General features: G+C 39.7%; 1 protein-coding gene across 1 annotated transcript in view; it reads left to right on the top strand.

Moving 5' to 3' along the window:
* SYCP2L (synaptonemal complex protein 2 like) overlaps positions 1–13,620 on the top strand; it is a gene marked incomplete at its 5' end in the record, with an annotated part of 63,361 nt that overhangs the window by 29,158 nt on the left and 20,583 nt on the right. The window contains 7 exons of the mRNA XM_082847438.1: positions 70–127; positions 224–305; positions 7,779–7,827; positions 8,883–9,272; positions 11,927–12,056; positions 13,121–13,194; positions 13,358–13,427. Coding sequence (XP_082703564.1) covers positions 70–127; positions 224–305; positions 7,779–7,827; positions 8,883–9,272; positions 11,927–12,056; positions 13,121–13,194; positions 13,358–13,427 — 853 coding nt within the window. The remainder of the gene's footprint in view (positions 1–69; positions 128–223; positions 306–7,778; positions 7,828–8,882; positions 9,273–11,926; positions 12,057–13,120; positions 13,195–13,357; positions 13,428–13,620) is intronic.

The raw sequence follows: 13,620 nt of genomic DNA, 5'->3' as shown, positions 1-13,620 counted from the left end.
TTTCTTTGGAATTGTAAAAAATTTCAAAGACAACATAGTTGAACTTAGGTATATATGTTTTTCCTGCAGCAAACAAATACAGCTGATAAGTCACCTGAAAAATCGAAACTGGATGATACACAAAAAGGTCAGATTTTTTTTCTGTCATAAGACTTGAATGGTATATTTAAATGTTTACTTGAGATGCTTAATAATTTTTGTTTTTCATTTTCATGCTTGGAAGTTACTTCAAAACTCGAATATTCTTTAGATTTACAAGAACCATCAGCAAAAATGCAGGTTCCTGAATTAAATGATACATCTAGGTACGCGATTTTCAAAACTCATAAACCATGTAGATTGCTGTTAATGTGACTCATTAATTACAATTCAACTGTCTAGGTTTTTCCCCCTTTTTTACATCTGGTTGTGCTACACACAAGGAGAGAGCATTGTGTGCAGTTTTCTGCAGAATGATTTGAGCAGGGCTGGAAAGTTCTCTTGACCTATGAGTCTCTACCATTATAGTCCCAATCTTATCTTTGGTGATGTAGTTTTCTGTAGCAGAACACTGAATATCCCTCGCCAGAAAACATGTATTACTTGGCATTGTTTTATTGCCACTTTCCATGTAGACCTCTGAAGAATGGGTCATACCTGTGATTTTTTTTTTTACAGCTTTATTGAGATATAACTGAAATAAAATAAAGTGTACATATTTAAAGTGTACAATTGGATGTATATGTTAACATCAAATTTTTGACACCGTTTTTTTTAACATCTTTACTGGAGTATAATTGCTTTACAATGGTGTGTAGGTTCTGCTTTATAACAAAGTGAATCAGCTATACATATATCCCCATATCTCCTCCCTCTTGTGTCTCCCTCCCACCCTCCCTATCCCACCCCTCTAGGTGGTCCCAAAGCACCGAGCTGGTCTCCCTGTGCTGTGTGGCTGCTTCCCACTAGCTATCTATTTTACATTTGGTAGTGTATATATGTCCATGCCACTCTCTCACTTCATCCCAGCTTACCCTTCCCCCTCCCAGTGTCCTCAAGTCCATTCTCTACATCTGTATCTTTATTCCTGTCCTGCCCCTAGGTTCGTCATAACCTTTTTTTTTTTTTAGATTCCATATATATGTGTTAGCATACTGTGTTTGTTTTTCTCTTTCTGACTTACTTAACTCTGTATGACAGACTCTAGGTCCATCCACCTCACTACAGATAACTGAATTTCGTTTCTTTTTATGGCTGAGTAATATTCCATTGTATATATGCACCACATCTTCTTTATCCATTCATCTGTCGATGGACACTTAGGTTGCTTCCATGTCCTGGCTATTGTAAATAGTGCTGCAATGAACATTGTGGTACATGACTTTTTTTTAATAATGGTTTTCTCAGGGTATATGGCCAGTAGTGGGATTGCTGGGTTGTATGGTAGTTCTATTTTTAGTTTTTTAAGGAACCTCCATACAGTTCTCCATAGTGGCTGTACCAATTCACATTCCCACCAGCAGTGCAAGAGTGTTCCCTTTTCTCCACACCCTCTCCCACATTTATTGTTTGTAGATTTTTTGATGATGGCCATTCTGACCAGTGTGAGGTGATACCTCATTGCATTTCTCTAATGATTAGTGATGTTGAGCATCCTTTCCTGTGTTTGTTGGCAGTCTGTATATCTTCTTTGGAGGACTGTCTGTTTAGGTCTTCTGCCCATTTTTGGTTTGGGTTGTTTGTTTTTGTGATATTGAGCTGCTTGTATATTTTGAGATTAATCCTTTGTCAGTTGCATCATTTGCAAATATTTTCTCCCATTCTGAGGGTTGTCTTTTCGTCTTATTTATGGTTTCCTTTGCTGTGTAAAAGCTTTGAACTTTCATTAGGTCCCATTTGTTTATTTTTATTTCCCTTAATCTAGGAGGTGGGTCAAAAAGGACCTTTCTGTGATTTATGCCATAGAGTGTTCTGCCTATGTTTTCCTCTAAGGGTTTTATAGTATCCGGCCTTACATTTAGGTCTTTAATCCGTTTTGAGTTTATTTTTGTGTATGGTGTTAGGGAGTGTTCTAATTTCATTCTTTTGCATGTAGCTGTCCAGTTTTCCCAGCACCACTTATTGAAGAGGCTGTCTTCTCTCCACTGTATACTCTTGCCTCCTTTATTAAAAATAAGGTGACCGTATGTGTGTGGGTTTATCTCTGGGCTTTCTATCTTGTTCCATTGATTTATATTTCTGTTCTTCTGCCAGTGCCATACTGTCTTGATTACTGTAGCTTTGTAGTATAGTCTGAAGTCAGGGAGCCTTATTCCTCCAGCTCCATTTTTCTTTCTCAAGATTGTTTTGGCTATTCGGGATCTTTTGTGTTTCCATACAAGTTGTGAAATTTTTTGTTCTAGTTCTGTGAAAAATGCCATTGGTAGTTTGATAGGGATTGCATTGAATCTGTCGATTGCTTTGGGTAGTATAGTCATTTTCACAGTGTTGATTATTCCAATCCAAGAACATGGTATAGCTCTCCATCTGTTTGTATCATCTTTAATTTCTTTCATCAGTGTCTTATAGTTTTCTGCATACAGGTCTTTTGTTCCCTTAGGTAGGTCTGTTCCTAGGTATTTTATTCTTTTTGTTGCAATGGTAAATGGGAGTGTTTCCTTAATTTCTCTTTCAGATTTTTCGTCATTAGTGTATAGGAATGCAAGAGATTTCTGTGCCTTAATTTTGTATCCTGCTACTTTACCAGATTCATTGATTAGCTCTAGTAGTTTTCTGGTAGCATCTTTAGGATTCTCTATGTATAGTATCATGTCATCTGCAAACAGTGACAGCTTTACTTCCTCTTTTCTGATTTGGATTCCTTTTATTTCTTTTTCGTCTCTGATTGCTGTGGCTAAAACTTCCAAAACTATGTGAATAATAGTGGTGAGAGTGGACAGCCTTGTCTTGTTCCTGATCTTAGAGGAAATGGTTTCAGTTTTTCACCACTGAGAACAATGTTGGCTGTGGGTTTTTCATATATGGCCTTTATTATCTTAAGGTACGTTCCCACTATGCCTACTAAATGGGTGTTGAATTTTGTCAAAAGCTGTTTCTGCATCTGTTGAGGTGATCATATGGTTTCCTTCTTTCAATTTGTTAATATGGTTTATCACATTGACTGATTTGTGTATACTGGAGAGTCCTTGCATTCCTGGGATAAACCCCACTTGATCATGGTGTATGATCCTGTTAATGTGCTGTTGGATTCTGTTTGCTAGTATTTTGTTGAAGATTTTTCCATCTGTGACATACAGTTTTTGACATATGTCTACACCCAGGAACCATCACCACAATCAAGATAAGGACCGTATCCGTCATCTCCGAGAGTTTCTTCCTGCCCCTTTGAAACCCCTCCCTCCTGTCTTTCTGCATTCCCACCCCGACCCTTAGCAATCACTGGTCTGTTTTCTGTCGCTATAGATGAGTTTGTAGTTTTAAAAATCTATTTAAATGGAACCAAACAATAAGTACTTTTTTTCTAGCTTCTTTCATTCAGTGTAATTATTTTGAGATTCATCATGTATCAACAGTTCATTCTTTTATATTATTGAGTAGTATGGAGAATAGTGGATCCGTTGTATGGATATACCACATTTTGTTTATCCATTCTCCTGCTGATGGACATCTGAGTTTCCAGGTTTTTGTTGTTACAAGTAAAGCCCTGAGGATTCATGTGTAAGTCTTTGTATGGAGACGCGTTTTCTTTTCTCTTGGGTAAATATATAGGAATGGGATAGCTGGATCATAATTGGCATATGTTTAACTTTTTTAAAAAGTGCCAAAATGTTTTCCAAAGTCTTTGCAGCATTTTACATTCCTCCCAGCAGTCTCTGAGGGTTCCATTTGATTTATTTTTCTTTTTGGCTGTGTCATGCAGCATGTGGGATCTTAGTTCCCCAACGAGGGATCGAACCCACACCCCCCTGCATTGGAAGTGCAGAGTCTTAAGCACTGGACTGCAGCCAAGTCCCAATCTTTGAGGGTTCTAGTTGCTAGACATTCTTGTCAGTAGGTTCAGTAATACAATTTCATTGATGGATGGACTGATGAATGAATGAACAGATCCAATACTGATGTGGGCTCTTTCTTCATTCCTCTGCCAGAACCACACAATCCCCCAGAGGGTCCTCAGTGTGTTATAATTTCCTTTATTTACTTCATTAATTTTTATATGTTATTGTGGCTCCACCTCCCCAATACCATTCTTCTTCTGTGAGTTACTAGGTATCTCTCCTATTGTTTTTCTGTGTCAGCCTATATTGGTTTGGGGCTTTAAGGGTTTACAATTTATATATGAACAGTGCTGTTTCTCCTTTTATGTTGTTAGTTTAAAGCACTCTGTCATACTGTGAAATTTGTTCTTTCTTGACCTTAAAAAATGAGAGTTTTGGGGCTTCCCTGGTGGCGCAGTGGTTGAGGGTCTGCCTACCGGTGCGGGGGACATGGTTCGAGCCCTGGTCTGGGAGGATCCCACATGCTGCAGAGCGACTGGGCCCGTGAGCCACAACTACTGAGCCTGCGCGCGTCTGGAGCCTGTGCTCCGCAACAAGAGAGGCCGCGACAGTGAGAGGCCCGTGCACCACGATGAAGAGTGGCCACCGCTTGCCAAAACTAGAGAAAGCCCTCGCACAGAAACGAAGACCCAACAGAGCCAGAAATAAATAAATAAATAAAAGCTGAGCTGATGTCCTTCTAAAAAAAAAAAAAAGAAGAGAGAGTTCTAAGCCAGGAATAGAGCCTACATTTCTGTCAGGCCATGAGCCAGGAAAGAAAAAGTAGTGTTTTTATACCATCGCTATCGCTAGCCATTCATTGTTCAAGGAGCTCTTTCAACTAGAAGAGGGTAGAAACCTGCCCTACCCCTACACTTCCTTCCCATCACACTTTCTTGTCCAGGCTTTTTTTTTTTTTTTTTTTTTTTTTTTTTTGCAGTACGCGGGCCTCTCGCTGTTGTGGCCTCTCCCGTTGCGGAGCACAGGCTCCGGACGCGCAGGCTCAGCGGCCATGGCTCACAGGCCCAGCCACTCCACGGCACGTGGGATCCTCCCAGACCGGGGCACGAACCCGTGTCCCCTGCATTGGCAGGCGGACTCTCAACCACTGCGCCACCAGGGAAGCCCCAGTGTCTCATTCTTTAAGATCCTTGGAGCAATCCAGGTTTCTTCCGACTTCACCTCTTCCTCTCACATCTGCCTCAGAAGGAGTGGGGCACTGGCAGGGGCTTCCAGCGTGGTTTGGAAGTGTGCTGCTGTAAGGCAACCCTGCCGGGGCTGTGCCTTCCCAGTAACCTGCTGCCACTCTCTGTGCCTGTCTGATCCTCCGTTCAGCAGTGAGAGAATTCTTCAGCCCCACTTGAATCTGAGAATCCTTTTTCTCATTCTGAGAGGCATGGAACATTGTTGCTCTTGCTCCTAGAGGTCCACATTCAGCTTTGGGAAGGGGCTGCATGCTTGGTCCTATAGAATATTTCCACATAGAGCAGAAGGGTAGGTCTTGGACTTATGGAGGGTACGTAATTCCCCTGGAGCATCTAACAGTAACACCACAGACTCTGAGTTAAAGATTCCTGACGGGAGTAATCTGTTCATCTCCGGGTCTCTGTTTTTTTTGTTCTGCAAATGAGTACTTCAATTAAAAGGGATGTTCAGATGCCGGAATTGCAAAGAAATCTTGGGTACTGCTCAGAGCTTTTTAGCTCTTTCATGTTGGAATAAAACAGCACCTGTAGCTGTTTATAAATTCAGACTGAAACTGCAGAACGCATTTCGGGACTCAGTAGAGCATAGGTTCTTCTGTCTCAGCACAGAAAGAATTCAGCAAGAGGCAGAGTGACAGGTAAAGAAAGAGTTTATTAGTATAGGAGGCTTGTGAGGGGTACAAGAGGTGCGAGAGGGCTCTGCCCCTAGCACTTAATGGGTTACATTTTTATAAACAAAGGAAAAGTGGGGAGGGGGGAGAAATCCACTTTCTTCCTCATTCTTGAGTAGACATCAAGCTTCCCTCATCACCTCCTCCTCCATGTCGGACAGGGGAGTTTTCTTGTCCCTAGTGGTCAAACCAGGATGGTCATGGCGCTATTCAAATCAGCAGAAGGATGATAATGTTTGCTAAAATATGGTAAGTCATCTCAGGTTTCAGTGTAATGAGGGTCTTCTACTTTGGAATGTCACCTTTCCCTTATATTTTTGTTTTTAGCATGTGCAGAGGAGCATGTCCTAGGGATCATTAACTTACCTCAACCAGCAGGATGCAGACATCATTGACTTGATGTATATTTTTGTTGTTAGTTTCATTGTTAAGCAAGCCTGCTTTGTTTCATGATTTTCCGATTGCTTTCTTGAGTGATCATTAACTTACAATGGTCTCCCAAAGCTCCCTGAAGTTCCCTGTCTATCTATAATCCCCTAGTGGGATTTTTAACTAGCTATTTGATTTTCCTGCTGTATCCCTATCAAGACTAAACACACACAAACTAACAGTGTAAGACTAACTTTTTTTTTATAGGCATTTTATTTTATTTTATTTTTTTACATCTTTGTTGGAGTATAATTGCTTTACAATGGCATGTTGGTTTCTGCTTTATAACAAAGTGAATCAGTTATACATATACATATGTTCCCATATCTCTTCCCTCTTGCGTCTCCCTCCCTCCCACCGTCCCTATCCCACCCCTCCAGGCGGTCACAAAGCACCGAGCTGATCTCCCTGTGCTATACGACTGCTTCCCACTAGCTGTCTGTTGTACGCTTGGTAGTGTATATATGTCCATGCCTCTCTCTCGCTTTGTCACAGCTTACCCTTCCCCCTCCCCATATCCTCAAGTCCATTCTCCAGTAGGTCTGTGTCTTTATTCCTGTCTTACCCCTAGGTTCTTCATGACATTTTTTTTTCTTAAATTCCATATATATGTGTTAGCATAACTTTTTAAAAATTGTGATAAAATAGGCATGATGTAAAATTTACCATCTTAACCGTTTTCAAGTGTACCGTTCAGTGGCATTAAGTACCTTCACGTTGTCGTACAGCCATCACCACCAGCCGTCTCCTGAGCTTTTTCATCTTCGTCTTTCTGAAACTTGGTCCCCATTAAACAACTCCCCTTTAACAAAATCAAAGGATATAAGATTAACGTAAAAAAATCAAGTTTCTTTCTATATGGTAGCAAATAGAAAGACTTGTCTTTTGGTTTTATGACAATAGCAAACTGTATTTGATAAGGGGTAAATATCTGAAGTATAATATATAAGGAACTCCTACAATTCAGTAGCAAAAAAAAAAAAAAACACACCTGATTAAAAAAAATGGGGAAAGGACTTGAATAGACATTTCTCCAAAGAAGATATACAAATGGCCAATAAGTATATGAAAAGATGCTCAACATCACTAATCATCAAGAAAAGCTTGCCTTTTTAGCACCCAGCTGATTCTAAGGCAGAGCCAGGCGGGAAACACTGCTCTGTAGCACTGTCACACTCACTGCTTACTTGCTGACGTTACCCTGCCAGCCTCTTCTTTGGATGCCTGACAGAGAAGGGCTCGATAAAGTTTTGTTTTGTGTTAAATAGCCAGTTGTTGGCAGGCAGAAGGTGTATGGAAATGGATTGCAAGGTAGAAAGTTTGTCTCAGAATGGGGTACTTCCCATGAGTTGGGCTCACAATCAAAGGACGTGTAAAGGGAAAGAAAAAGTGCTGTGAAGTTGGGAAAGGAGAAGATGTTGGTGAAACAGTTCCATTAATTCAATGTATTTTGCTTTTAGGGAAGAGTCTGCTTTGGAGGGTGACAGAAAGCAAGAAACAAGGATGTCGGTAATGGAATCACTTTCATTGTTTTGGGGCAGTCCTTCCCATGTTTTAGTTATTTGCATACCATCTTCAAACTTTACCATTACTCTGCTCTTTGTTTCTCAGTTAAACTTATCTTAAGCTTGTTTTATTTATTTTTCTTTCCTCACTTCTATTTTTATTTTTTAATAGATCTTTATTGGAGTATAATTGCTTCATAATACTGTGTTAGTTTCTGTTGTACACCAAAGTGAATCAGCCACATGCATAAAGCATTTCACTTTGAAATGGAAAGTCAGCATTAGTTGTAACAAATAGTTGGTAAGCCCCCAAATAAATATGACGGAGAATAACAAAGTTATATTGAATTGTACTTTTCCTTGTATTAGGCCTTGAGCCAAAAGTCTGTTCTTGCTTTGTTAAAAAAAAAAAGATTATGAAGTAGAAGAGAAATATTAAAGACCTACTAGCAGCTGAGATTTACTCTGAATAGAATCAGAAGTGTTAATGAATTGAAAAGAAATTTTTTGCTCTGAGTCAGTGACGTGGTTTTGTTCCTGTGTGTGCCCGTTTCCATCTCTCCATTGTTGTTCTTGCTTTGGGAAGCAGACTTTAAGTCTATTGTCAGTATGTTAAAAAAAAAATGTATAGACAGTAAATGAAATTTTTTTTTCTAAAATAAGAGATCATGGGCTTCAAACAAACAGATTAAAGCTCCTTCTGACTTTCTTTTAGCGGTGGTTCTCAGTCCTATGGGTTAGTGTTTTGAAGTTAGTGTTGGCCCAGTAATCAGGTACATCAGCTTTTGGAAAGTTATCTACCATCTCTACAGCTACAAGTATTTGATTAAGGAGGATTGTGTCTCTTTTACAGCCGCTTGGTGGAGAACTAATGAAATAATCCTCCTCTTTTTCTCCCTTCTCCTTACTTCTGTGCCCTTTCATTATGGAAGAAAGCCCAGTCTTCTAGAAGAAGGAGTTATTTCTCTTTTGTCTAACTTCATAGTCATATGTTTAATTGCACATAAATGGTACTAACGTCCTTTTAATAGTTCTCATTTATCACTGTGTTTGTAAAAGTTTAATTATAGGAAACACCTCTTCTCGGAGAGTAATGAAGACTCAAGTACTAGTGCCAGTGAACTGTCTTGGACCAGTAACCAAAAAAGGAAATCCCTAAAGTCATATACTAATAGAAAAAAGATAAGAACCAGAAGTAACATAAAAAGTAAGTTTGGGGCTTCCCTGGTGGCGCAGTGGTTGGGAGTCCGCCTGCCGATGCGGGGAACACGGGTTCGTGCCCCTGCCCAGGAGGGAGGATCCCACATGCCGCGGAGCGGCTGGGCCCGTGAGCCATGGCCGCTGAGCCTGCGCGTCCGGAGCCTGTGGTCCGCAACAGAAGAGGCCACGGCAGTGGGAGGCCCATGTACCACAAAAAAAAAAAAAAAAAAAAAAGTAAGTTTGGTGTGTGTTTTCTTTCCAGTCACTTTTCAAATAAATTATCAGATATTAATTTTTCAATACGTGATGGGAGCAGTGGGTGCCAAAGAGATGTGATCATGTGGTCCTCCTTCCCTTGTAGACGGGAAAGGGAAAATGTACATATGTAAAACGGTATGAAAGAATATGGAATTGACCAATAATTGTTAAATTTGAGCCGTGGATAAATGGAGTAAGGAGTTCAGATAAGAGGAATCTGGCGTAAGCTGAAATCATCAGGAAAAGCTTCAAGAAAGAGCTGGGTGGGACCTCAGCTAATCCTTGGGAGAAGAATAGGATTTGAAGAGGTGTGGAGAAGGGGAAGCATTCTAATTAGGTAAAACTAGAAAGACGTGAGAACAGCATTCAGAACAGGATCTGGAGCAGAGAATTCATGCTGGGTGGTGAGGAACAAAGGTGAGTAATTAGATCATAAGAGCTAGACATTTCAGCAAGCTGTGGGAAATGGGAATTGCTTCTAGTGTGTATTTGGGTATTTCTTATAAGCAAATTTACCCACTGTACTCTTATTCCCTTCCATTCTAGCCTTGCCACTTTTCCCCCTCAGTAGTGGCAGTGACCTTGAGAAAGATGAAGTAAGTAAATTTTGTCTGGGCTGCCGTGTGCCCTCATGGTGTAAGCTTGAAACAAGCTGATCTCTTTCAACCACCTTTATTTCTCAAAAAACTCTTTTCTGAAATATGAGAAGAATAAACCAGTGGTTTACTAGTATGTGAACCACTTTCAATAGAAACTTCAAGGACTTCTGAACATTTTATATGAATCTTGGGTAAACATTTAGGATCTTTTTTCATTGGTTGCAAATTTGTTGCAAGATGTTTATTATGAACTAAGCTTGAAATCTGGGCTCTTCTGATTTCCTGCAAATGTATGCTTTTTTGAATTTATATTTTAAAATAAACTTCTTGGTTTAATTCTTCCGTTAGTTCTCAGTTTGTTGACATGTTACTCTCAAAGATTTTAATGATTTAAACATTTAAGTCTTTATTTTGCAAGCAGTTGAAATGCCTTCAGCTGTTTCAAATATTGAATAAGCCCTGAAAGTTTCTTAATTCCTCTCAGTTATCCTTGTTTTATATCAAAGTAGTTAAGAACATGGACACGAGTGTCCTCCGGGCCAATTCAGAGCTTAATTTATCATGCTTTTAGCTGAAATACCTCTCTAAGCATTTGGCTTTTGTTCTTTGTCAAATGAAATTAGATAGATAGATAGTATATATAGTATAGTGTGTGTATATATATACTGTATATATGATATTTTATATAAAATATGTAACATATATAATCATGTATATATGATATGTATTATATATAATTGCACATATACTTTATATGTACAAACTCTATATACTTATATTTAAAAATACATATATGTACATATTGCATGCATATAATACACATCTAATATATGTACATACATATATAATACATATATGTACATATATTTTATATATATGTATCCACACACACATATACACACACACACACACACACACAAACTGCATAATATAGTGCGAAGTCTTTAAGAGTTTTCGAAGGGCAGCTGCTGGGATTCTCAGGGCGTGAGCAGCGCCCTGCTTGCGTGTACAGAAATAGAATGTTGTTAGTGCCCTAATAGTAGCTCGTCATCTGCCCTCCCTGCCCGACCTGCCTTCTGCCATCAGCCTGGGGGCGCGGGGTGCTGCCTTCTGTGAGGCTAAGGGACACTTATGTTCTGAGGTGACCGAGAGAGTTTATAACTCAAACCTGTGAGCCAGAGCAACTACCTAAATATTTGTTGAATAGTTCAACCTGAGACAAGGAGTTATCAGAAATAGGCCAAAAGAACAGTTTTTAGCGATATACAGCTTTTTAGAAAAATAGGTACCAAAGAAGAAACAGGAAAGCTTTGAGAATCCATCAATTTAAGGTGTGCAACTGACAAGAAGTCTGTGCTGATTTTCAGTGAGGGCACTGCTGACTTTATACAGACATTGGTATCTAGAACTCACTTCTCTGTGCTGGAGTTTAAGAGAATAACTTAGAAGCAGGGCTTGGCAAACGTTTTCTGTGAAGGGCCAGGTACTAAATATTTCATTCTTTTTGGGCATGTGGTTTCTGTGGCAGCCATTCAACTCTGCCATTGTAGCGTGAAGGCAGCCATGGACGATACTCAGATGAGGGAATGTGTTGTGTTCCAGTAAAACTTATATTTACAAGAACTTTATTTACAGTGAGCTGTAGTTTGCTGACTCCTGAATTAGAGCAGTGGTTCTCAGACTTTAGTGTTCAGAATGACCGGGATGGCTTGCGGAAATGCAGATTGCTGGGTCCTGTCCCCAGAGTTTTTGATTGAGTACATTGTCACTGGGGCTTGAGAATTTGCTCTTCTGTCAAGTTCTCAGGTGTTGCCGAGCCTGTGGTTTGGGAGCACACTTTGAGAACTTTGACTTGCAGTCATCAGTTGATGCCTGACCTAATGTGCTTCCAACCCTGCGATTTTATGGTCTTACTGGTTTTTTCAAATGGAGCATATCCAATACTTAATCATTTAAAAAGGATGTTGGAAGTGTCTTGGAATGTTTCGATAACATTCACAACCACTCAAAACAAGTTAACACTTTATAAAAAATACTCTATTTCAGGCTAAAATTCTAACACCATTACGGAAAGATACCTCTAGGCAAAATAATGTCACACCTCCAAAAATTTCTGGAATGGAATTTCAGAGTAGTTCTGCCTTTTTAACTCCTGAAGATTCTGCCCAGAAGATAGGTATGTGATTTTCTGTCAATCTACGTAGAAAAAATTATATTTTGGGAAAGGTAGTTTGAAAAAGAAAAATGTATTTTAATATCTGTTGAAGAAAGTGTGAAAGTATGATTGATCTTCTCTTTTATGCCCTCATTAACAAAAGACAGAGGACATTGTTTTAATTCTGTTTTAACATTTGAGATCAGCTTGTGCATAAGAATTGCTGGTATTCTTCCACTTTAAAAATAACAAGAAGCTCAAATGATGATTTATTGCAGGGGTTGGTAAACTTTTTCTGTAGAGGACCAGAGTAATTGCTTTTTGCTTTTTGGCCCCTAGAGTTTCTGTTGCATCTATTCAGCTCTGCATTTCTACCTCCAAATGAGCCACAGACAAGATGTAAACCAATGGGCATGGCTGTGTTTCCATAAAACTTTATTTATAAAACCAGGTGGCAGACTGGATTTGGCCTGAGGGGCCAGAGTGTGCCAACCCTTGACCTGTAAGGTTTATCTCAGCCCCCGCTGTATTTTATGAAAACAATTCACATCTTTTTTAAGTTGGTAAGGGTAGGGATTTTGTTTTCTTCCCCTCTATCATTTTAGAGCATCGCACCTTGGCAGGCACATGATGGCATTAGCAAGCATGTGACTGCCAGCCTCTTAATTTGGCTGCCACTGGAAGAAAAGAAGTGGGGAAAGGAAAGTAGGAGAGAGGGAAATATAACAGAGAGGAAGAGGCGTAAGGGAGTGCATCTAAGAGAGGAAAGAGAAGGACCACGTTGAGGTGGCAGAGTCCTTGCTGTGTGTTTGGGGCCAGATGGGCAGCTACTAAAGGTGCTGACCTAGTAGGTAACTGGCTATTCATTTTATCTACAGACCTGTAACCCCTAATACCCATGCATGCCCTGCAAGATACAAAGTGGCTTTTGGTTTGGGGTTTTTTTTTTTTTTTTTTAGAACTGTGTCCTTTTGCGGGAGGTAGGGCAGTGGATGTTGAAATTTAATTTATAGACTGATAGTGAAATGTTATTGCCTCTCAGTGTGTTTATTCCTTTAAAACTATTCATTCTCTCTAATACTCAGAACTTCAAAGTCCCCCCCCACCGAGCGATCTCTCTTCCTTGGAGCACTCAGATGTTGAAGAAAATGTATCTGAGGTATTGTACTATTTAATTGTTGGTTAGTCATCTGGTTTTCCAGAATTAATATTATATTTGCTTAATGTACTAGCTTATTCCTTCTTAAGGGATAATGTAGCACCATGTGTTTCTTATTTCGACATGAATACATGTATTTGTGGCCTCTTTTTTTTTTTTTAAGACTGTGACCCAAGAGTCATTGGTGAAAAGTACTGGCTTCAAACATAAACTGCAAAACTTGGAAGACAGAGGTGAGAGAATTCTAAACTTCTTTCTGCAGAATAAAGCAAAATTAATCTGATTTTGGCGGACTGGGCTGTTATTCAAATTGAGGCAGATACAATCACTATACAGAGTGACAGTTGCCAGGCCTTGGAGAGGGCAGTGCCATCTGCTTAACCAGCTCCAAATGTGCCTGAAGGTCAAGGGGAGGAGCAGAGGTTT

Source organism: Leucopleurus acutus, assembly GCF_964270905.1.
Source record: "Leucopleurus acutus genome assembly, chromosome: 10".
NCBI classification, from domain to species: Eukaryota; Metazoa; Chordata; class Mammalia; order Artiodactyla; family Delphinidae; genus Leucopleurus; species Leucopleurus acutus.
The sequence above is the reverse complement of the archived record's forward strand: the minus strand, read 5'-3'. Positions and strand labels throughout refer to the sequence as shown.